We start from the raw sequence: 25,904 nt of genomic DNA, 5'->3' as shown, positions 1-25,904 counted from the left end.
CAAGAGCTTTAATATCAGACACCCTCCTGAAGGATATTAAACACAATAGGGTTGCTAATTTCATTGAAATTCTTTTAAGGGAAAGTAACTGATTACCAGGCCAAGACATGAAAAGGTAAAAAATAAGATTAACATCCCAAAGAGATTCATAGCGAGCTCTAGGAGGTCTCTTAAATCTAATACCCTTCATGACCTTCTTGATTAGTGGATTACTTCCGATAGCAAGGTTATTAATCAAACAATGACCTGAAGAGATAGCTGACCTGTAACAGTTGATGGTTCTAAAAGAGAGACCTGATTCAAAAAGATGAGCGAGGTAATTAGCTACATATTGTAAAGGAAATTGAACGGGATCCAAATCCCTTTCAAGGCACCAACCAGACCATTTGTTCCATATTCCCCTGTATCTCTTTCTGGTCCCAGGGGCCCATGATTCTTTCAGTAAGCTTTTAGCTTCTCCCGAAAGTTCAGAATATCTTCCTGAATCCCTGATATCCTCCAAACAAGATGGTTCATGTTCCCCTCCAAGACTAAAGGATGTTCTTCTCCGTCAGGGCCTTGTAGTAGGCCTGGGCAAGAAGGGATTAACCATGGGAAGTCTACTGCCAACTCCATTACACCGGGGAACCATACCTGGGATTTCCAAAAAGGAGTCACCAGAATTATGTTGCATGATTCGAGTCTCACTTTCCATAACAATCTCTGAATCATTGAGAAGGGAGGGAAGGCGTAGCAGCCCTTCGTCTCTTCCTAAGGTTGGAGAAAGGCATCTACTCCCGACGCGTTTGGATCTGGTCTCCAGCTGAAGTAATTCTGAACTTGGTTCGTCAATCGGCTGGCAAATAAATCCAGCAGGATTGGGTCCCAAACTTCTTGAATTAGATGAAAAAATCTTGAATTCAGCATCCAATCGCTGGAATCGTGAAGAAAACGTGAATTCCAGTCTGCTCTCCGATTCAACGAACCGGGAAGGTAATCTGCCCTGAGGGTGATTTTGTGTTCCCAACAGAAATACCATATCTTCTTTGCGATAACCGAGAGACTTTTGGATTTTGCGCCACCCAAATGATTTATGTAAGATCCGGCTGAAAAATTGTCCAAACGGATTAAAGTGTTGGAGTTCTTCAGAACTTCTTTGAAACTCATAAGGGCATTTAAGGCCGCCAACATTTCTAAAGAGTTTATGTGGAGGGACTGTTCTGAAAAGGACCATCTCCCACCGGTTTCTAGGTCGTTCAGACGAGCACCCCAACCACGGTTGCTCACATCTGATTCTAGGATAAAATCTGGTACATTTCCAAATATAGCTTTTCCATTCCAAGCTTGGAGGTTGTTTTTCCACCAAAGTAGGTCTTCTCGAGCGTCTTCTGAAAGGGGAAGAGAATCTTCGTACCAGAGACTCTTCCTCAGGCCTTGAGCTTTTAATCTCTGCAAGCCCCTGTAATGAAGTGGGCCCGGAGAGATTGCTTGAATTGAAGATGAAAGGAGACCCAAAACCCTGCTAGGTCTTTCAGACGGATAATATCCTTTGAAAGGACGTAGGAGACGTGTTCCTGATCTTGACAACCTTTTGGTGGGGAAGAATCAGGTTGGATAGAATGGTATTGACTTTGAAACCCAAGAATTCTATTTCTTGAGTTGGGGTTAAAATAGATTTTTCCAAATTTATGATAAAACCCAGGTCTCGAAGGAGGTTCATAGTGATATCTAAATGTTCCAGAATTTCTGTCTTGTCCTGAGACATGATGAGGATATCATCTAAATAAATTATAAGACGAATCCCCCTTTCCCTTAAGTAACTGACCACCGGACGAAGAACCTTGGTGAAGCACCAAGGGGCTGAAGATAGACCGAAGGGGAGACATTGGAACTGATAGAGGGTTCCTTTCCAAGTAAATCGGAGATATCTGCGACAATCTTCGTGCATGGGAATGGTGAAATAGGCATCTTTCAGATCCAATTTTACTAGCCAGTCTTTGGTCTGAAGAATGTCCCTCAAAAGATGGATACCTTCCATCTTGAAATGTCTGTAGATTAGAAAATTGTTAAAAAAATTTACATTTATAACGGGTCGCCAACCCTTGTCTTTCTTTTTGACTAGAAAGATAGAACTCAGAAAGCTTTTCGTTAACTCTGAAAGTGGAATTTTTATAATAGCCCCTTTCTCTAACATTTGGGAGATCTCTGTCTCTATCAATTTCGAATTCTCTTCGTCTAAAATGAGTTCCCTGGGAGCTCTTTCCTGAAAGGGTTCTTCCCAAAATTCTATTTTGAATCCCACAACAGTCTCCAAGACCCATGGATCTTGAGTGATTCGTAGCCAATTCTTTTCGAATTGCCTCAATCTTCCTGCCACCTTTAAGGGGATAGAAGGGGTTGTGCTTACCGTAGTTTCCTTGATTGGATGATCGAGGTCTGCCACCACGGGATCTTGAGCCCCTTCCTCTTTGTGGATAGAAGTTTGAGTTTCCACGGAAACCTCTATAGGGAATATAGCCTCTGTTGTCTTGATAAAACTGGGACCGGGATGAGAAGCGGCTGACAGATTGTCCCCTTCTGTCAGCCCTTCCAAAAAGTGATCGAGTGCCAAAGACTCTACGCATATTTGACTGTGCCCTACTAAAGGCATTACATGTGGAGACATATTTCCCGAGCGTTTTAATGAAATTGTCTCCGAATAAGAGCCCTTTTGTGTTGGACATATCTTCACTAGCTGAGAGGTCAGCTAGTTTCGGGTTCATCCTCAGGAGAACAGCCTTCCTACGTTCAGTGATCAGATTTGCGTTAGCATTGCCTATAAGGCAAATAGCACGTTGAGACCATCCTCGAAGCACTTCGATATCTATAGGTGAGTCATTAGCTTTAGCTTCTTCGGTGATATCCAGAATTTTAGAGAGTGGTCCCATCACATCGAGAAGCTTATCCTGAGCTTGTTTAAGGCACCTTTCGATTCCTTTCCTAGGATCTCTTCCAGATTTGAACAGAAAGGTGATTAGGTCAGGATCAAGATTAGGAGTATTACAGATCTTGTCTTCTGAAGAGGGACGAGGGCACTCATTCTTTAAGAGATTGCGAGTATTGATATCAAGGGGTTTTCTAACCCATTGTGACAGATATTTACCAACATGATCCATAGGCCACCATTTGGTGCTACGGGGGTGACGGATCGTAGTGGGATTGAACATCTCCCCGCCAAATGGGTCTTTGACTGAGGTGGAAGTGGAAGGAGCTTCTAGATCTTCATCGATATCATCGAATGAATCTTGAGGACCAAATATAAATTCGTCAGAGTTGTCATAGTCTATAGGTTGATTTGCGACATAATCATTAAAATCATTTGTCCCGTAGAGGGTACCGCCTTCTATTGTGCCGCTAGGGACACCTCTTCTCCCTGCCTCAAGTAATTGAGGTCTGTCTATTGTGCTGCAAGGAGCACCGATAATTCTTGTGGCGCGAGGGCCACCAATCTCGCAAGAATGTTTTTCCTTTTGGAGTACCTTTCCTTTTTTCTGTCCTGCAGATGTTGAAGGAGATTCCCCATCCGAGAGTGAGAAGTAATTCTCCTCCGTAGGTGAAATTCTCTTTCTTTTTGCAAGAGCAGCGTCAACGGCTTCTCTAATAGAAGATCTGAATTCCTCTCTAAAGAGGTTTTTAATGTTGTCAGGCAGAGGTTCCTTAAGGGAAGAATCTGCATCATTAATGTTGCCTTCCAGTGGCAATATAGGAAAACAAGAGTTAAGTAAGTTTTTTTTTGTGGTTTTTTTAAAATAAACTTCTGCAGTGTTAAATATATAGGAAGTACCCTTGAAACGAATTTAAGGAAAGGATTCCCTTATAAGATCGAGTTTTCCACTTATCTTAGAGTAAGAAACTCCCTTGTCGATTATCTTGAAGGAAGAAATTCCCGTGTTGATCAGTAGGCCAGTAGGTGGCGATAATCGTTCAATTTTCGATCGTCTATATATACTAAAATATTGTTGTTTTATCTTCCGTTAGTAAGAGGCTCTGTGTGCTCTGTCTCCGTTACAGTCTCGTTTTGAGAAAGCTGTAACCATGGAGATCATGCGCGTATTTGCGCAAATCTCTATCGCGTGTTAGAGCGCGAGGCAGCACGTCTCTCCGTGTCATTGCGTCTCCGCGTCTCCCAGCCAGTTGCTAGGAGACGCGTGAGGCTTTCAGGGAGATACAATGGCCATGCGTAGGGCTCGAGGGAAAGCCGGCAAATACCCGCGTCTCTACGTTGCCAAGAGACGCAGGGAATCAAAAATATATGTCGGCGTTGATATTTCTCACCTTTTTTTTTTTTTTAAGATAAACGAAGCGCTTTAAGAGTCATCGATGGCATAAGAGCTCAGAGCAAAAATTAAACATAACGCTTATCGGTACAAGGAACTGGAATACCTACCATAAATGTATCGATCGTTTTAGGGAAAAACAGAAGTGAGGAAACCTAATCCCGTCCGTAAATTGGACTGGGGAATGATAAAATCTAAGAAGGCAGTTGTATTAAATAACATATTAATTAAACGACATTGAGACAAAGCTAGTAATTGAATAAATGATATTACAACTTGAATAAATGAGTAAACATTAGTTACAACTTGAATAAATGAGTAAACATTCGTTATTTAGAAATAGCAATAATAGCAAAATCCATCTAAAACATATCAAATCTTCTATAAATAAGTGAAGATGGTATACTAGAAAGATAGTACTTATCTGTGTCAGAGCAGCGAACAAAAGAGGAAGATAGGAGCCTGCTCATCCTAGTTGCTATGTGTTAAAGTACTATTTTATTGTGATGTAATAGTATTCTTTAAAGGGCTGCATGTTTGGGCAGCAAATAAAAGTATTTGCATAATGGTAGCCTCCGGTCTTGTAATGAAATTAGTATTGGGAACTCTGAAATTGATTTACTAGTTAATGTATTTAATTAATTTAATATATGTGAAAATCATTTTTAACGCATCACGTTTTGAAGATTGGAAAGACATATTTCTTGAACTAACACAACTCTACAATATCATTTGGGTTTATGAGTATCTCATTTATAATAAAAAGCACATCAATCTGAACACTGGGAGCTCTAATACTGCCTTTTTTAAATCACTAAACATATGTGATATTTTACTTCACATTTCTCGTTGATTCACTGCACTCAGAACTCTGTCATTGTTAGTTAGACATATGTCATTGTAATAATATAGGAGATCATGGGCTACATGTATAAAACCATTTGGCATTTGCAAACGGCGCAAATCGCTAAATTCGACAGTTGACGAATGCAAATTATCCTTTCAGATGTATTAAAGGCTTTGTAGTTACAATTTTAAGTAATCGCAATTTTTTGCGATTACCTACAATTCGAATGCAATAGAAAATCACAATTTGGCGATTCTGTAGGCACATGTACCAAGTACTTTCTAAATGCAAACAGTGCATTTAGGAAATGCTATCACCATCGACTCCAAGTCGAAGGTAACCATGTGCAATTTTTGAAAAATGAACAAAAATGCATTTTTCAAAGTGCCACATAGAGCACACATGTCCCTAGGGCATGTGTACGCTTTACATGTGCACATTTTTTGTTTGGAGTGCTTCAGGTGGGCTTAGGCCCTTGGGTACCCTTGGGTTTGCATTACCTAATTTGTGATTACTAATCAGGTAATCGCAAATTAGGTAATGCAAAGCCATTTACACCTATGGACCTTTAGGCCGGTAGAAACAAATGGAACAGTATCAACTAATAGCAATTGCTATTACCCAATTGCGATTGTCAATCTTTAGGAATCACTTTTGGGTAACAGCTATTTTCTTACATACTATTTTGCATTCCTTAAATAGAGATTAACGAAAATTAGCTATTTAAAGAACGCAAAATCGATTTTTGATACGTGTCCCCATATCTCTGACCCAACGCAGTGACAGAATGGCTTACTATAACCCAATATATCCATTCAATATTGTGATTCAAGAAGGTTACCCAAAATCACTGGACCCATGTGTGTATCAGAAACCTTCTAACTTCAGGATCTGCTTCTCATCCATTTCAGTCTCATAAGGACTGGTACCCGCCTTACCTCATGGTATACACCCTGAGCGGTCCCTAATCTTTGGGTGTACATAAATAGTGAACTGATTTGATAGTTTCGCTAACCATCCTTTTCAAATATTCTGAAGAATGACAGAACTTCCATGTCTCGATGAATGTTTCTCAACTCATGCATACTAATAAGACATTCCTGCTCCCAAAGCATATAATCAGTTCAATGATCATCTGGGGTTGAAATTGTTGTCCGAGATCCTATAGCCATATCTTTTGTTCTCTTTCAATCATCTAAAAAAAATCTGGAACCCATAAATAGTAAACCACCAATAATTTACTGCTCCCTCTTTGTTACTGAATCATTGGAGGGTCTCATAAGCTGGGCTCCCTTTAGGGTGCGCGCATGCGTGCGCAACTCAAGTTTATCCCTGCTCAGGACCTAACTGGAAGCGCGCATGCTGCCAATGAGAGACACTTTGATTTCAAGACAAGCAGCTTTTCTGCACATTGCATTATTTTCTTATTCATATGGATTCAGAATTAAAGCTTGAACTCTTCCAGTTTTCCAGCACTGTGATATATTTTCTCATGTGTGCTAAAGACAGTGACCTCCATTCGCAACAATAGTTTTAAAACATGGTCTTTGACTTCCCCGTAAAGTCCCTGATGACACACTAGCCCTCCATTATTATCTTCGAATCATGCACTTGGGAGGCAGTTTTTAAAGAGTCATCACTTCGACCCCAATGCAGCACGAGTTGCCTAATGCACAGTCATGGGATACTGAGGTCAGAGTTTAAGAACAGCGCAAAATGGCAAAGATGATAATAGGAGCATTTATTTCAAGGGCAGGTAGCCAGAAGTAGCAACTGCTACCCCTGAGAGAGTGGTTGCTACCGCCTTTAAGTAGCTTGCAATTTCTAGCTGCCAACCAATCATGTTCTAGGGGGACATACCTAGGCGTTGATGAACTTTAAATTACGCCACCGTAATTTGCGTAATTTGTGGAATTTTGCATTATACTTGTAACGATTTCTGAAATTATGCAATCATGCCACATCATGTAATTATGCACAGTTTGCAGCAAAAATATACCATGAGCGCAGAGCAAAAAAGCAAATGGGCAAAACACTAGAGGCTTAAAATGTGTCCTCACAACAAAAATTGATGTACAGACACATTTTAGCCTACAATATGGTGCTATGCAACAGATTCGCATTTCGCGTAAATTCGCAAAAGCAAATTATGTGAATTTGGCACACTCCCAGATATAGCTTTAAGGCACTTAAAGAGACGTGACTGAGCTGATTATTTTATTTCTGCATGAGAAGAGAAGTACACTAGAATTGCTGTTTCTTTTAACCTAGTATTTTATCTCTTCGTGGTGTTTCCTTCCCATCTTTCCTCTACAGGACACAGGAGGATGATAAAAGCCAACCAATCTTACCATTTGAACTTTACCACAATGGTCATGATGATCCACAAACAGTATTGAGAAAACATGATAGCATAGCCCGAGTCAGGCTCAAAAGTTCTGCATTTACTCACATCAGTATAAGGCCTGCTATGGCATACTCTGCGATGATCATTCCATGCTGCCTGATAATACATTTCCGGTCTTAGCAGCCACTGAAACATGGTTAAAGGACCACTTTGGAGCTGGTGTTCTGACTTAACTGTCAAATAACCTCTCGATTATTTTTGAGAAGCTGGTAGGATATCAGGGTGCATAGAGCTCCTCGTGCCCTGGCACTGTAGTGGTGCAATTGTCTCTGTCCCTACAACTGTAAGCATTTATTTGTATTCTATTCTTTTTATTTGTTGCTGTTATGATTTTCTCCATGCTGGTATGTGGATGGTCTACACATGTGCTCAAAGCCCTCTGCCCTAGCTCTACATACAGGACAATGCTGTGCATGGTCCACAGAAGCTGAGATACTCAATTTCCCAAAGGGTGATAGTGCTCCGCTGGGACCCAAATCAAGGTTCAGAAGTACTTAGCTCCGAGCTGGTTAAGAGCAGTCAATTTAGTGAGATAGTGTGCAGCATAAATGGGGAGATATATAAATACGATAGTGGAGTCTATGGTAGTAGATTAAAGAAGCATGAGGTGCATTTACAACTATGCAGCCTTGTTATGCGGCCCACTGTCATTCAATTGCACTGGCCGCAGGCTTCTGAGCAGAGCTCTGGGCACCTCTATTCATTCTTTTACAAATTAAGCACTGGGGACAGACAAGGAGTTCGTCAGAAGTCATAGAGTATGAGAACAACAGGTGATAAGAAATCGAAAAACAACAAAAGCAACCAAACAAGGAACAGACTGCAGCTCAAGATACGAGGTGGAAGAAAGTGTAAGGTGAAAGCAAAAAAAATGAGGAAGAGACAAATGTGCTAAGAGAAAAGGGTGAGAGGCAAACGCTATAAGCACATGTTTCATACATGACTCTGAAGTGTTGTCCGCTTTGAACTTTTATCAGAACTACATGGTTTCAGCTAATTTCTAATGAGGCTTGCTTTGTGTCCCAGAATATCAAGGAACTTATGCTACAAAGCAGGAAATTCTACTTACTACTCTGTCATTTCAATTGTTATTACTCTTTAATTTCCTTGGTATGTACCTACACCTTTCAAAACCATTAAGACTTGCTTTTTAGACTAAGATTAAGTTCTAAAAATTCTGATTTCTCGTCAGTGTTTGGCAGAAATGTCCACCCTCCTGATTTAGGCAAGAGAATCAAAATTTTTAAGGCACACAACAGCTTTAAAAACACCTTTTATTTAGCTATCGTATGCCCAGTCAATCCTACACTTCATGCAATTAAATATTGAAATTCATTTACACTTTTGTTCTCTCCACTGTATTCATAAATGTTTCCATGATGTTGATGGAGCCGGGTTCCACATTTTAGACTTACTTTGAACCCGGGCTGATGGTCTTTGTTGCCTGCTTTTCAAGTGTGGAGGGGAGGAAAATCATTAGGGAATTATACTTTAACATTTCCCATTACCCCAAAGGAACGTAGACTCCTAATCCGATTTTGTATATATTTTTGATAAAGCCAAGAACAGTTGGACATATAAACACCTCAAAATGAGAGTGTAAAGATACATGGGCACTAATACAGAACCAAACCTACAAATAACATTTAAGCAGTGCAACCTGCACAGAATAACCAATTCCAAAATCAAGACACAAATGATTATTCAAACTACATCCAGAGCCGTCTTCATTGGTGAGCAATAAGCAAGAACATTATCTGTCCCTGCTCTACTTCTATTGTGACATCCCTACTTAGCATTCCCAAGGCAAGCTCCCAAAAAGGTGTCAGCACGTGAAGACTTCCAAAGAAGCTTACAAACGTTGAATCGGTTGAGTAGCGTAAGCTACAGAGCTAGTTCTAAGATGCTCTCCCGGTAAGGCAGACGTCTCCTGGGCACAATCCCTATCACCAATACAAAAGTCAAAAATCACACCCTCAATTACATCACTTGACTGCCTCGTCCAGTTGAGCACCGCCTAATAGGCAACTTTCCATGAAGTAACAATACATGCAAACTCTTGCTCGATGGCCTTGAGACACGGAAGACATCCTCCTTCATTACCAACTCTGCTTGTTCAAAGGCATGATCTCCTTCCTATGTCTAACTAACTCCTGAAACAAAGACATTATTCTAACTAACATGGACAAATTCTTGCACCTGCAACAGAAACATGAAAAGGAAAAGAAAAAAAAATATTTTGCAGATACATATACCCTAATTAACAGTTTCAATTTAAGAGCTAACTGGGAGAAACGAAAGTTACTAGTAGGTCGCAGCGCTATGGATAATAGGACTGTCCCCAAGGCACTGGATTACTACTGGATAAAATCCTGCTAAATGTTTAAACAATAAATGCTTGACTCCAATTATTCTCTTGTATCTGTTCATTTTTTAGTATTCAGACTTCCATTGATACTTGTGTTAACTTTACACAAAATTAATTTGTTATATTCAATATTCTTCTTTACAACCAATGCATTTCGGCTTTGAACTCCGCCTTCATCAGGGTATATTTCTGTAAATGTTAGACAATTATATCAATCAATACATGATTTTACCCACTGTGTCAAAATGAAAACAATATCATCATGAAAACAATGTTTAACGCTCCTCCTATATCGCTATTTACATTACTACGTTCTTATGCCCATGTTGTGCATTCAGTTTGTATAACACCCTATTAAAAAATTTAAAAATTCCTTAATCTGCCGAAACCATCATAGTTCACTCCGTATGTGCTCACATATTGGTATTGTGGACCCTAGCTCACCCACTGCTCGTTGTTATCAACTAGTGCTGTTTGTACCGCTTCTTATCCTACTCATTTAAAAATATACGCTACAAGCAACAAGTGCAACATGTTATTTCTTGGCTGTTACTCACGTTATGGCTGTCCTCTAGGCTGTAACTGCTTTCCGCTGCTGCTTTAGCACAAACGCCATGCCCTTTCTTCTCGCGCCATTCTCTTAATGATGTTGCTTCCTGGTTTGCGTGCTACGTATCACGGCGCGCATGCGCTCCGCCATCCTCTCTCGAGTAGCGTTTTTTTAAATAAGTGAAAAGCGCAAATTTAACTTTATGTGAACCCATCCGGTTGGCTAAATTTCGTGTGTGGTTGGAGGGTGTAAGATTATTTGAATGTCACGACTGTCATGAAAAAATACACATATTATGACGTACTCGTGGAGGACTATACATGATATGCAGTTTGTTACTTATCATAAACAGTTCATTACTTATCATAAATAGCACTGAAATTCCACCCTGTCATTCAATCCATTAGGTTTTAGACTGTTCAAATAAAAAATCCAATGTTTTTCTCTCTTTAGCAGATTATTTTTGTTCTCTTGACCTTCCTTTTTGGTGACTTCTTCCAAAACACATGCCCTTAGTTGGCTAATATGGTGTTTTTGTTTAAAAAAATGCGCTGCCACTGTTGATTTCAATGCTTTTGTGCGTATGTTACTTTTATGTTCATTTAGCCGTATCTTGAATTTTCTTTCCATGTGACCTACGTATACGTGGCCACAGGGGCATTTTAACAAGTAAATAATGTTTGTTGTGTCGCATTTAGCTTTAACTTTTAGATGTATTTCATGGCCTTTGATCGGCTGTCTGATCGTATTGCCTCTCATGATGTTATGACAATTGCTGCAATTTGAACAGGGGGTTGTACCCCGAAATTTGCTTTCGGGTGTGCTGTCTTGCGGTGTTTTTAAAAGTTCACCCAGATTTTTCGCTCTGGTGTAGGCGAATTGCGGTTCATTTGCGAATATTCCTTTGAAGTCTGACTCCATTGTTAATATTTGCCAATGTTTTTTCACTATAGATTTGAATATGCTACTCATATTTGAATATTTGCTTACGCATGTGATGCGTGGTTCTTTTGTGTGTGTTCTGGTGGCCAGTAATTCTCTTCTCAATTTCGAATTTGTTCTTTGTCGTGCTTGTTGTATGATAGTGTCTGGGTATCCTCTTTCAGCTAATCTTTTAGCCATTATGGTCATTTGGGCTTCTTGTTGGGATGACTCGGAGACTACTCGCTTCACCGTGAGAAATTGAGAGTATGGTGGATGTCTTTTGAGTGCTGGAGGATGAAAACTGTCATATTTAAGGAAATTATTTCTATCTGTGGCTTTCCGATAGAGGTTTGTGGTAATTTTCCCTTCACGGTTTGTGATTTCTACGTCTAGACATTGTATCCGCTGTTTGTCGATCTGCCAGGTGAATTTTATCCTGTCTTCTCTTGTGTCCAGAATCTGTATTTGGTTATTTAGTCATTCCTCACTCCCTTTCCAGGCCACGAATATGTCATCGATAAATCGCACATACATGCTCATGTGTGCTTTCCAAATAGGGTTTTCGTGAATATATTCTTCTTCGAACTGGGTCATATACAAATTTGCATACGCCGGTGTGGCGCAATTTCCCATGGATGTTCCACTTCTTTGGATAAACCATTTGTTGTTGTAGGTAAAATAGCTGTGCATCAAGGTGAATTCCATGAGTTCCATAAGAAATATTTGTAGATCTTGTGGGTAATCACTTAATAGCAATGCCTTTTCTACTGCCTCTAATCCTTGCCTGTGAGGGATCGAAGTATATAAGGCTTTTACCTCTATCTATCACAAAGAGACACAACGACACAAAGAGGCCTGGACGCACAAACAGCAGCCAGCACATCAACATCGGGGCCTTTTTTAGAGAGAGGCTCCGCAGAAAACGAAGACCCCAGAGGGGACACAGTAAAAGAAAAAGAGAAAGGTCAACCGCAAACCAGGAATGTGATGGCAAAAAAGGACAAAACAAAGAAACAACAACAATCTTAAATGAAGATGACAATTTGGTATTAAATATATCGAATTGGAATTTGAGTCAACCACACGTTAAAATTTTACAAAAAGGCACATCATATGTACCTACGTCACACACGAACCTTTTAGAACTGGAAATCAGTTTATTCAAACTTACAAGAAAAATAAGGTTACAACACTTTTTTGAGAACGTAACAACGGAAACCAGACCAGAAACTTCAGATGAACTCAAAGGATTAAAAGTGAGAAGCACTTATATGCCCCCAATAAGCCACAAAACAATAGACTTATTTGAACAGCTATGCAAAAAAGACATTGGTCAGTTAAACACGAGAAAAAAAAGCAAGTCAACTAACATGACCAATAAGGAATTTGGACTACTCAAATCAATAGCCAACAATGAGAACATCATCTGCCAGAAAGCTGATAAAGGGGGAGCATTAGTAATCCTCAACAAAACATACTATCAAGAAACAGTGTTGGAACATTTAAGTGATGAGAACACATACATGGAAATTGAGTTTAACCCCACGAAGGAAATAAGGAAAACTTTACAAATCATTTTACAACAAGCCTATGAGAAAGGAATAATTAATGACAGAACAAAAAAATATCTCATTCAGAACAATCCTACGAGCCCTTCACTATACATGGTACCTAAGGTACATAAAAACAAAGAGAAGCCACTGTGTCGTCCAATAGTTTCAACAGTCAAAAGCTTGCATGAACCGATAGGGAAATTCTTGGACAAATATTTACAACCATTAGTCCAGAAAACTAAATCATACATAAAAGACACAACAGATTTCTTGAATAAACTACAAACACTGGAAAGCACCGAACAGATGACCATGGCCATAATAGATGTAAAAGCCTTATATACTTCGATCCCTCACAGGCAAGGATTAGAGGCAGTAGAAAAGGCATTGCTATTAAGTGATTACCCACAAGATCTACAAATATTTCTTATGGAACTCATGGAATTCACCTTGATGCACAGCTATTTTACCTACAACAACAAATGGTTTATCCAAAGAAGTGGAACATCCATGGGAAATTGCGCCGCACCGGCATATGCAAATTTGTATATGACCCAGTTCGAAGAAGAATATATTCACGAAAACCCTATTTGGAAAGCACACATGAGCATGTATGTGCGATTTATCGATGACATATTTGTGGCCTGGAAAGGGAGTGAGGAATTACTAAATAACCAAATACAGACTCTGGACACAAGAGAAGACAGGATAAAATTCACCTGGCAGATCGACAAACAGCGGATACAATTTCTAGATGTAGAAATCACAAACCGTGAAGGGAAAATTACCACAAACCTCTATCGGAAAGCCACAGATAGAAATAATTTCCTTAAATATGACAGTTTTCATCCTCCAGCACTCAAAAGACATCCACCATACTCTCAATTTCTCAGGGTGAAGCGAGTAGTCTCAGAGTCATCCCAACAAGAAGCCCAAATGACCATAATGGCTAAAAGATTAGCTGAAAGAGGATACCCAGACACTATCATACAACAAGCACGACAAAGAACAAATTCGAAATTGAGAAGAGAATTACTGGCCACCAGAACACACACAAAAGAACCACGCATCACATGCGTAAGCAAATATTCAAATATGAGTAGCAGATTCAAATCTATAGTGAAAAAACATTGGCAAATATTAACAATGGAGTCAGACTTCAAAGGAATATTCGCAAATGAACCGCAATTCGCCTACACCAGAGCGAAAAATCTGGGTGAACTTTTAAAAACACCGCAAGACAGCACACCCGAAAGCAAATTTTGGGGTACAACCCCCTGATCAAATTGCAGCAATTGTCATAACATCATGAGAGGCAATACGATCAGACATCCGATGAAAGGCTGTGAAATACATCTAAAAGTTAAAGCTACATGCGACACAACAAACATTATTTACTTGTTAAAATGCCCCTGTGGCCACGTATACGTAGGTCACACGGAAAGAAAATTCAAGATAAGGCTAAATGAACATAAAAGTAACATACGCACAAAAGCATTGAAATCAACAGTGGCAGCGCATTTTTTGGAACAAAAACACCATATTAGCCAACTAAGGGCATGTGTTTTGGAAGAAGTCACCAAAAAGGAAGGTCAAGAGAACAAAAATAATCTGCTAAAGAGAGAAAACCATTGGATTTTTTATTTGAACAGTCTAAAACCTAATAGATTGAATGACAGGGTGGACTTTCAGTGCTATTTATGATAAGTAATGAACTGTTTATGATAAGTAACAAACTGCATATCATGTATAGTCCTCCACGAGTACGTCATAATATGTGTATTTTTTCATGACAGTCGTGACATTCAAATAATCTTACACCCTCCAACCACACACGAAATTTAGCCAACCGGATAGGTTCACATAAAGTTAAATTTGCGCTTTTCACTTATTTAAAAAAACGCTACTCGAGAGAGGATGGCGGTGCGCATGCGCGCCGTGATACGTAGCACGCAAACCAGGAAGCAACATCATTAAGTAGCATAGGAGAATGGCGCGAGAAGAAAGGGCATGGCGTTTGTGCTAAAGAAGCAGCGGAAAGCAGGTACAGCCTAGAGGGCAGCCATAACGCGAGTAACAGCCAAGAAATAACATGTTGCACTTGTCGCTTGTAGAGTATATTTTTAAAGGAGTAGGATAAGAAGCGGTACAAACAGCACTAGTTGATAACAACGAGCAGTGGGAGAGCTAGGGTCCCCAATACCAATATGCGAGCACATACGGAGTGAACTATGATGGTTTCGGCAGATTACGGAATTTTTGAATTTTTGAATAGGGTGTTATACAAACTGAATGCACAACATGGGCATAAGAACGTAGTAATGTAAATAGCGATATAGGAGGAGCGTTAAACATTGTTTTCATGATGATATTGTTTTCATTTTGACACAGTGGGTAAAATCATGTATTGATTGATATAATTGTCTAACATTTACAGAAATATACCCTGATGAAGGCGGAGTTCAACGCCGAAATGCATTGGTTGAAAAGAAGAATATTGAATATAACAAATGAATTTTGTGTAAAGTTAACACAAGTATCAATGGAAGTCTGAATACTAATAAATGAACAGATACAAGAGAATAATTGGAGTCAAGCATTTATTGTTTAAACATTTAGCAGGATTTTATCCAGCAGTAATCCAGTGCCTTGGGGACAGTCCTATGATCCTTAGCGCTGCTACCTACTAGTAATAAACTCACACTCCAGACGGGGAGTGATACCCAGGAGCACGGAAATATTTTCCAAAAACGACGGATTAAAACGTGGCTGTGCACGACCCAAACCCCAAAGAAACGAAAGTTAGGCATCTCAGATTCGGCTAACATAAGAACTGTGCACACATTTAAAATACAAGCATATATGAGTCATTAATATACACACATTATATGAGCCTTTATATGAAAACCTCATTAGTAATGAATACACTTCAGACAAATATGATTCATCTAAACACATACACCTATTACGTTAATTCTTTGGTTACATTAAGAAAATATCTAGCACTTCACTTACACGTTATTACAATTTATCTTCTAATACCCTAATGTTAATATGACAACAGATTATATGTGGATGCGGACAAACCACGGTTAGAATGCACCACTACAAATAAAAGACCAACGTTGTGCAATGTTCTAATTGGATTATTACATTTAATTATACATGTATATTGCACAGGTATATGAAACATATAACATATGTAGGTGTGTAAAGACCTTTTTTCAAATACACTCACATTTGTTTCTCAAAAAATGTATATATACACTTTCTGCTTGTTGGCACATATATCTTACTTTACACGCTGCCTCTTTCAGGAGGTCACTATCTACATCACGCTGTCCAAGTATATTTTCATAAAAGTACAAACTTTTTAGTCCTCTCATTTCTGTATCTGTGGTGACGGGTACTTCTGGAGTACATTAGCCATGGAATCGTTCGGGCGCGATGTAACCATGTTAGTCTATCATATCATACGATTTTATTATAACTTTCTCAAAATGTTCCACTACAACATGCAACATTGAATCAAAATGCCCCAATTTGCACTAATTTTGAAACAACTATTTGTTTAAGTTAGTTGGCACTGCACTCTTCTTTCAGCGCAATTTGTTGTGTGTCTTCAGTGCAAGTAGGCCACAGGGACCCTTCACTGCCGCACACAGACAAAAATAATTACAGGGAAGATTGAACATAAGGATTGTGCTATTCACGTCAGAGTATCCCGCACAGATTTTGCCATCACATTGATCAATTTGCATTACTTGGATTTTGTAATACCTTTTAAAAATAAACTAAGCAACATTAAGATTACGATGCAAAATTTAAAAACAATGACATTCACGAGTTACGATAAGCTGTACAAACCATAATCAATCCACATCCCATATGCACCTCATTACCACACGTCATCATAGATATGATTTCAAATGACATTAATTTTGAGATCATAAATATAGTGTCACCATGAACTGATGTATGGGAGGAATAGATGCTAGCTTCAGGGTGTGGACAAAAAAATCACATCCTACTTCCTGACCCTACTGTGCACTGCCAAAAAAGGTGTGTAGTTGTGCCTAGTTCGGCCAACTTTTGTACTTGCTGTATGTGTTAGGCATTTATAATTGTTTGCATTGTATAAAGTGAGCATTCAAGGATTCAAATGCCCCTACCCAGACTCAGTCTTGTCCTACTCCCCCAAATACCAGGCAAAATATTTGATGGAGGACCTTGCGCGCTACAATTTTGTTTAGCGAAGTGTAATGGCACAAAATAGGGTGAAGAAGTAAGCTTTAAACACTAATGTCATAGTGCTTCACTTGGCTATATTCCTGTAAATGTTGTGTCCTATGTGATAATCAAAATAGAAGAGCCTATGGGGCAAGGATTAAAAATGTAGAGGTCATACCTCAGCTAGTACAGAGACTCCTAAAAGGTTCTCATTTAAATTCCTCACCAATGCCTTTTAGGTTTGTTTATCCACTTTGGGAATCCCAAGTGTTGAATTGAGAGTCATCTGAGTTACATCATTTGTTTCTATGACTTAGCCCTCCACTCAAATCATGTTATCATATTCTGTTGTGAAAGTTGAATTCAGTCAGTGGAATTCAGTAATATATCAGCTCTAAATTATCAAAGTTAAAAATTAGATACGTTAAGATGAGGAAAATCAAGAGACAAACACTATAATAATTTTATAGCTAACTAAAGCAATCCATTTTTCAAAACAAAGCATAGGAAGATTGTTTTTCTTACTTCTTTGACATGGAGAAAATCTTTAGCTTCAAACGAAATCGCCAAACCTGGTACAGGGACATCATCATCATGAGCTGCGCTGTAGCCGACATTAGTTCGAACGGCAAATGCAACAGGTTTAACCTAAAGAAGAAAAAGAAGTCCATTTAGTTTGTATTCCATGTACTTTTTCTTGCCAAACATCACTTTTTGCACCTGATGTTTAAATATCACATAGTTTACTAAACATCACATGCGACAGTAAAAGTAAAGGAAAATTTTTCAACAATTCTGCTACACAACCACCTCCTTTGCTGCCCAAGAAGCTATTTTACAGGATCGATTGTATTACAATAAAGAACGCAGGTTGGTGCTTTTAGACAGAAGCAATGATGCTTATTGCTGAATATGACTGCTATCTTCTCTGCCCATTTAAATTGTATTACAGAAGTGGTAATTGTGCCTCTGTGAGTATGGTTTAGGCTATTACTCCATAGGAATATCACTTATTTGATTGCCAAAAACTTTGATCTCATTCCACAAACTTGCATAAATCTATTAAAGCATCAAGCTCATTAGTCAATGGGGGCAACATTTATTGGAGAGATCCCCAAAATGGCAGCCAGTAGGGGTGATTCAGCAGAACTGGAGCCTGAAACAGTGGCCCAGAGATCTGCCAAGCGAAGAAGAGGCAGAGGGCGCGGGAAACCAGCCCCAGCTGTTTCCACGGTCCAGGAAGGAGCAGAACCTGAGGGGGATGCCCTGGAACCTACAGGGGAACAGGTGGCTGAACTGGGTGACCTGCCTGAGCTGACTCATTGGCAGCAAGAAGGTGGGCCCTCCAGTGAGGAATTCTGCAAGGAGCAGAAAGAGTGCCTTTCTATCGCTGGTATGCAGCAACAGGCCGTGGACCAGGCAGCAGGCCTAGGGTCCAAAGATCACTACATCTACTGGGAGGATGACGTGTTGTATAGCAAGCCTAAGTTTGCTGAGCCCGGTGCAGCCCGTGTGCTGGTGGTAACCGCGCGCTTCAGGAACTTCCTAATGGGTCTGGCTCATGACGTGCCCTTCGCAGGACATCTGGGGCAAGACAAGACCTACCACAGGCTTGTTGCCTACTTCTACTGGCCACAGATGAAGAAGCGCGTTGGTTCCTTTTGCAGGTCTTGCCAAACATGTCAGGCCAGTGGCAAGACCGGAGTGAAGTGCAAGGCACCCCTCAAACCCTTTCCCGTGGTGAGCACCCCTTTCGAGCGGGTGGGCATCGACATCGTGGGGCCCCTGGACCCCAAGACAGCCCTAGGCAACAGGTTCATCCTGGTCTTGCTGGACAATGCCACCCGGTACCCGGAAGCAGTCCCTCTCAGGACAATCACAGCACCCTTGGTGGGCCGTGCATTGATGGGGATCTTTTCCCGTGTGCGGGTCCCCAGAGAGGTGGTCTCCGACCGGGGTACCAACTTCATCTCTAGGTACATGACGTCTCTGTGGGAGGAGTGTGGGGTAACTTATAAGTTCACCACTCCTTACCACCCTCAAGGAAATGGGTTGGTTGAAAGGTTCAACCACACCCTAAAAGGTATGATTATGGGGCTAGCGGAGCCCATGAGACGGAAGTGAGAAGTCTTTCTTCCATGCCTGTTGTTTGCCTACAGGGAAGTGCCTCAGAAGTCCTTAGGGTTCAGTCCCTTTGAACTCCTGTATAGCCAACCTGTTCGAGGATCTCTCACACAGGTGAAGGAGGGGTGGGAGAAATCCCGTGGGAAGAACCCCCAGGATGTGTTCAGCTATGTGCTGGCCATACGCAACCAGACCCAACGCTTCAGGAAGCTCGCTCAGGATAACCTGGAAGCTAGCCAGGAAGAAATGAAAAGATGGTACGACCATAATACCACTCTGGTCAAATTTCAACCTGGGCAGAAAGTGTGGCTGATGGTGCCTGTGGAGCCTTGTGCGCTCCAAGACAAGTGGACTGGGCCATATGAGGTGGTGGAACACAAAAGAGAAGTAACTTACCTGGTTAACTTGAAGACTCTCAGGCAGCCCCTGAGAGTCTTGCATGTGAACCGCCTCAAACCACACTTTGAGAGGTCTGAAGTGACAATGCTCATGGCTACAGATGCTGGAGGGGAAGAGGACAGTGATCCTCTCCCTGACCTCCTGGCAGCTAAGGAGCAAGACGGGTCAGTGGATGGTGTGGTCCTCTCGCCCACCCTGACCCCAGAACAGCAAAGGGACTGTCGCCAGGTGTTGGGTCAGTTTTCCTCTCTGTTCTCCCTTCCCCCAGGTATCACCAATTGGAACGTCCAAGATGTGGACACTGGAGATAGTCTACCTGTGAAACAGAAATTTTACAGGGTAACTGATAATGTCAGGGCCAGCATCAAGGTAGAGGTTTCAAAGATGTTGGCGCTAGGGGTGACTGAGCCCTCCAGCAGCCCCTGGGATAGCCCAGTGGTCTTGGTACCAAAAGCTGCTGCGCCCGGTGCCACTCCAGAGCTCAGGTTTTGTGTGAACCACCGTGGGCTCAATGCGTCACGAAGACTGACGCTCACCCCATCCCCAGAGCTGATGAGCTTGTGGATCGGTTGCGAGCTGCCCAGTACCTCAGTACATTTGATTTGACTTCTGAGTACTGGTAGATTGCCTTAACTGATGGGGCCAAAGAGAGGTCTGCATTCTCAATGCCAGAGGGACAATTCCAGTTCCGAGTCATGCCCTTTGGCTTGAAGAATGGCCCTGCTACCTTCCAGAGACTGGTTAACCAGGTACTGACCGGACTGGAGGAATTCAGCGCCGCATACCTGGATGACATTGCAAGTGTTGAAGGCTCTGCAAAGGGCAGGCCTCACTATCAAGGCCAGCAAGTGACAGATAGGGCAGGGATCTGTGGAGTATTTGAGACACCAGGTGGGGAGCGACCAGGTGGCGCCCCAACAGGCAAAGATTGATACCATTCTGGCTTGGGAGCCCCTCAAGACCCAGACAGGGGTGAGGGCCTTCTTAGAACTGACCGGGTATTACAGACGGTTTGTCAAAGGGTATGACACCAGACAGACGCTTCAGAGCATGGTGTGGGAGCAGTACTCTCACAGATCAATGACGAGGGCTGGGACCAGACTGTGGCTTTCATTAGTAGGAGGCTACTCCCCAGGGCACAGAGGTGGAGTGCAATTGAAAGGGAAGCTTTTGCTGTGGTCTGGGCTCTGAAGAAGCTGAGGCCCTACCTGTTTGGGACTCACTTCCGTGTTCAGACAGACCACAGGCCCCTCAGATGGTTAATGCAGATGAGGGGGGAGAACCCAAAACTGTTGAGGTGGTCCATCTCCCTACAGGGAATGGACTTCACGGTGGAACACCGCCCTGGTACAGAACACGCCAAAGCTGATGGTCTGTCCAGATTTTTCCGCCTTAGTGAAGAGAACTCCCAAGAGGGTGGGTAGTTCTCCCCAATTTCAGCTGGAGGGGACACGTGTTAGACCTGGCATCCTTGGCGTCGTTTCCCCCTATCTTTTTGCCTCTACCTCCTGTATTTTTTGATGCTGTGCTGTATTTCGTTTTTGCTGGTTTAGATGCTTTGGACACTCTGCCACTGCTGATCATCAGTGTCAGTGTGTAAGTGCTTCCTGTGTAAATTGTTATTGTGATTGCATATTCATGATTGGCATATTTGTATCACCATGAAGTCCCTAGTAAAGTGCACTAGAGTGCCAGGGCTGGTGATGACAAATGCTTCTAGTGGGCCTGCAGCACTGATTGTGCCACCCACATGAGTAGCCCTAAAATTGTGTCTCAGGACTGCCACCGCAGTGCCTGTGTGCAGTCTGTGAACTGCCATGTCCTTCTGGTCAGTGTCCCCACTGACCAGGCCTAACCCTTCCCTTTCTGTGCACATTGGTCACCCCTATGGAAGGCCCAAGGTACCCCCTTGGGCAGGGTGCAGTGTATGTGAAAGGTAGAGCATGTACTTGTGCAGGTGACATGCTCTGGTAGTGAATTACAGCCATTTTCGTTTTTCACTGCTGCAAGGCTATCTTGCTCCATAGGCTATCATGGGGGATGCTGGCTACAGTGGCTACCAGCATATCTTCCCATAGGAGCAAGATAGGACATAAAAGTCTGGTATCCCTGAACTCAGAATTTAATAACACATCTTTTAGAAAAGGTGGTTTTTAACTCCTGTGTTTGAGAATAGCACTTTTAGAAAGTTGCTGTTCTCTTGTCTGACCTTTCTGTGTGTCTTGGCCTGTTTGTGAATTGACTGTCTGGTTTCAGAGTGACAGGGGCTGGGGATTCCCCAGGAGGTTGGATGAGTCAGCCCTAGGCTGAATGGCTGCATTTGCAACTTGAGTGGTGGGAGGAAATAGCACCTGGGCCTGAATAGGGCTGTGCCTGCCTTCCACAATGCTGGCTCCACCTCCTGCTGGGCAGCTGACCACCCTGCCCCTCACTCTGAAAGGAAAAGAGAAGCCAGGAAAACAAAGTGCTCAAGTAACACCCAGAACTGGTTCAGACCGGGCTCAGAGCCCTCATGCACAAAGGGAACAAAGAATTTTAGGGGTATAAGTACAGGCCCCTGACAACTGAAAATTAGATCATCCTGGAATCAAGAAGGAACCTCTGCTAAGGAGAAAGCTGAATCTGAAGAAGGAAGACTGTATTGCTGTTGCTCTGCTTGACTGACCTGCTGTTGCTTTGCTGCCAAGGAGAGGGGAAGGACTTTGCTGTTGTGCTGTGTCCCCTGTCTTGAAGGAATCTCCAAGGGCCTGAGAAGAGCTGGCTCCTTGTTTTTGAAGTCCCAGGAACAAGAGGACTTCACCCCCAGCTTCCCTGAACTCTGCTGAGAGAGTTCTGTCCTTCCTAGAGTGCTTGGGCCAGTTGTGGTGCCTCTGGAAGTTGTGCCTGTGCTGGGGAGCTCGAAACTAAGATTGAGAGACTTTTGCAACTGAAAAGTTATTGCATTGCTCGCTGCAGAGCGCATCCCCGACAGTGCGAGGAAATTCTCGCCACTACGGAGGTCGACATCGTCGCAGCGCCTGTTGCTGCTGCCTAAGATGATGCATCCTTCGATTGCAGGAAGACCACCATCGCTGCGAGCTTCATCGCAGAGCCTGTCAGCGCTGAGGGAGATCGCCGCACCACCGGCTTGCGGACCGCATCACGTCGCTGCGAGCATCGTTGCAGAGCCATCGCATCGAGGACCTGCGAGAGAGAGGATCACCGCTGGATCGCGCATCGTCGCCCCAGAGATCGTCGCGGCCCCTACGAGATCATCGCATCGTGCCTTTGCGAGAACAAACTTCCTACGGAACTTACGCACCGGAATCCATACAAGTGGCCTTCCTCCCCATACAGACCGGATTCGTCGCAACACGCACCCTGCTGCAGCGGGGTTTTCGCAAACGCCTCTCCAGGGTCTCAGGACCAACGCATCGCTTGTTTTCCACCGCATATGCTTCTGCTTTTGGAACTTTGTCGCAACTAAAGGTACTGTTGGCTAAAGGTGACGCAACTGTGAACTTTTCACGCATCTATGGATTATTTTATCGCAACCTTAAGAACTCTTTTGAAACCATATTCTTGAACTGTGTATGTTGGATTTTGTCGTTTTGGTCTTGTGTAGTTTAGATTAAATACCTTTATTTTTCTAAACTGTTGTGGAGTCACTTTGTGGTGTTTTCACTGTGTTACTGTGAGTGTTGGTACAAATACTTTACACATTGCCTTCTGATTAGCTTTCACTGCTCGTGCCAAGCTACCTAGAGGGTGAGCAGGGGTTATCTCAGAGGGATTCCTCCTTACCCTGACTAGAAGCAAGGGTCCCTATTTGGACAGTGGTACCTCCCTCGGCCAACTAGAGAGCCCCAGTTCTAACAATTAGCATATGGCTGGGTCCAAACTGAACTTGCATGGTGGGTGAAAAACAATGGATTTGGATGCGGCGCTGAGCGACTGCCAGTGGCTGAGATTAATTCAAGCATTCCATTGATCACCTTGTTGTTGTTGCACTTTTAGGAAGTTGGCATTTTAGTTCTCTAAGCAAAATGTGTCCTTCTGCCTGTGTCCAATACACAAAGCTCTCCTGTGGTGCTTTGTGTATTGCTTCCAGACACAAAACAGAGCCCCAGGTGTGGAGTGAGAGAGTCTTTTAGACAGGACAGAGGGGGAGGAGTTATGCCCTGCCATGATTACACTTCAAGGCACCCTGCCTGCAGCACACAAAAAGGAACCTGACACCAGGCCTGCCTTTATCTTTGTCACTCTAGATAATTTGGAGCCAACATAGGGTAATGGTTCCAATATGCAACTGCCCAGTTGGCCAGTACCAACTATAACTGCCTTGACCTACCTAGCCCTGCTAGACCTGAGCCTACCTGGAGCCTACTGGAGAGAGTCCTGATCCCAAACAGACATCCACAGGTCCTGAACCCTTGGCTGGTATCAGAGTGTACTCCTCCTAAAGAAAGGATGAAGATACAGACGTTTTGATCTACTCACAACCACAAAGTGACCTCTTCTTCCTGAGAAACAACTGTCTGCGACAACCACCACCACGAAGCTCCAGCAAGACCTGCACTTCACGCCAACAACAACAACTGGCATTGACCGCCAACATGAATCTTTAGTGTTGACTGGCTCTTTGTGCTGCAACAGCGACAGTCTATGATACTGGGCCTGCTCCTCACATGACAATGACCTCCTTACAGCCACTTCCAACACGAATGCCATTCTTAGCATGGATTTGAGATGGTAACTCTTCAGCTGGATAAAACTGATCCCTCTAGCCGACCTGCGTTCGATCGTGGTCGGCCTGATCGTGTGACTTCCCTGGGTCTAGTGTGACCATGAGTGACACTTTGTGCTTTTTTAGTGCTATTTTCACCTAGAACTTTAATGACTTATATTTCCAGTTGTACTAATTAGATTTTGTCATTTTATTTATTACATTGTACTCTATTTTTCTAAATTGGTTTGGGAATTTTCTTGAGTTTTGTTTTTACTTTAAGGGTTAAGTACAGGTTTATTTACTGAGTTTTGTAGTTCAGCATGAAAAGGATTGTGTTTCTACTAATAACCCAATTACACTCAGTGTTGCAATAAAGATGAAAATTACCCCAGAGTTACCCATACTTGTTCTAAACATGATGACATGGGCACACTCTGATTCCATGGAATTGACCATATACCAGTTGATCCCTGAGGAGGCAATGTAAATGTAATGCTATTGCAAGCTGAAGAATTATGGATCTTCCATCATCTGTAGGATGACAGAGGACTGAATAAGTATCTCCCAATACACAATATTTTATGAGCCTTTACCAGAGGAGGATAACCGCTTCTTGGACTAAATGTATTAGTTATCGGTCACTGTTTTTGGGGGAGGGAAGTCTATAAAGAAGAATAACCATCAATCTGCTCACACATGCCTACAAAGCCCTCAACAACACTGGACCCCAATACCTCAACGACCAAATCTCCTTCCACACCCCCAAGAGAAACCTCCGCTCTGCGACCTCGCATTAGCCACCGTCCCTCGTTTCTACAGGACCAGAGCAGGTGAAAGATCCTTCTCCTACCTCGCAGCCAAGACCTAGAATGAACTCCCCCTTCAGCTCTGATGAAGCCCAATTCTGCACCAATTTAGAAAGGACCTCAAGTCCTGGCTCTTTGGATGACCCCAACGGAGCTGCTCTCACCCCCCTCCTTCAGCGCCTTGAGACCCTCACGGGCGAGTAGTGCCCTCTACAAAACCCTGATTGATTGATTGATAAATGTTTTGGTTATCTCTCAGGCAGTTTGTGCCCAACATATCTTTTTATGCAGGCAACATGCTATTTTGGTTGGTATCGCATTTTAAGGTCAGTTACTTAATAGAATATATTCTTGTGTGGCATCTAGGACCATTCCGTTTTGCACATTCTATAAATAACATCACAATATAAAAAACTCTTATCTATCAATTTCTTCCATTTTAGGAGGGCAGATATTTGTTTTCGCAATTTTTTCTTGTATTCCATGAGGTGCATGTTTTTGTCCGTGGATATATATTTTGCAATGCTATACTTCCATTTTATATTTTGCAATTTTTTGGTTGTTACTTTATTTCATGTGTTTTCATATCACTTTCTCTGTGACACGTTTGAGTTTAAAACCTTGAGGTGCCTTTTCTAATAGAAATGCCTCTGTGCACATTGGGCTATATTCACAAATAGGTTTTTCCCACTT

The 25,904-nt window shown here is 42.1% G+C and overlaps 1 protein-coding gene across 2 annotated transcripts in view; it reads right to left on the bottom strand.

The window, feature by feature from the left end:
* CACNB2 (calcium voltage-gated channel auxiliary subunit beta 2) overlaps window positions 1-25,904 on the bottom strand; it is a 1,223,908-nt gene that overhangs the window by 139,763 nt on the left and 1,058,241 nt on the right. For both annotated transcript variants that reach the window (XM_078663742.1, XM_078663743.1), the window contains one exon: window positions 17,700-17,822. In XM_078663742.1, coding sequence (XP_078519868.1) covers window positions 17,700-17,822 — 123 coding nt within the window. The remainder of the gene's footprint in view (window positions 1-17,699; window positions 17,823-25,904) is intronic.

This window comes from Lissotriton helveticus, chromosome 10 (assembly GCF_964261635.1).
Source record: "Lissotriton helveticus chromosome 10, aLisHel1.1, whole genome shotgun sequence".
NCBI classification, from domain to species: Eukaryota; Metazoa; Chordata; class Amphibia; order Caudata; family Salamandridae; genus Lissotriton; species Lissotriton helveticus.
The sequence above is the reverse complement of the archived record's forward strand: the minus strand, read 5'-3'. Positions and strand labels throughout refer to the sequence as shown.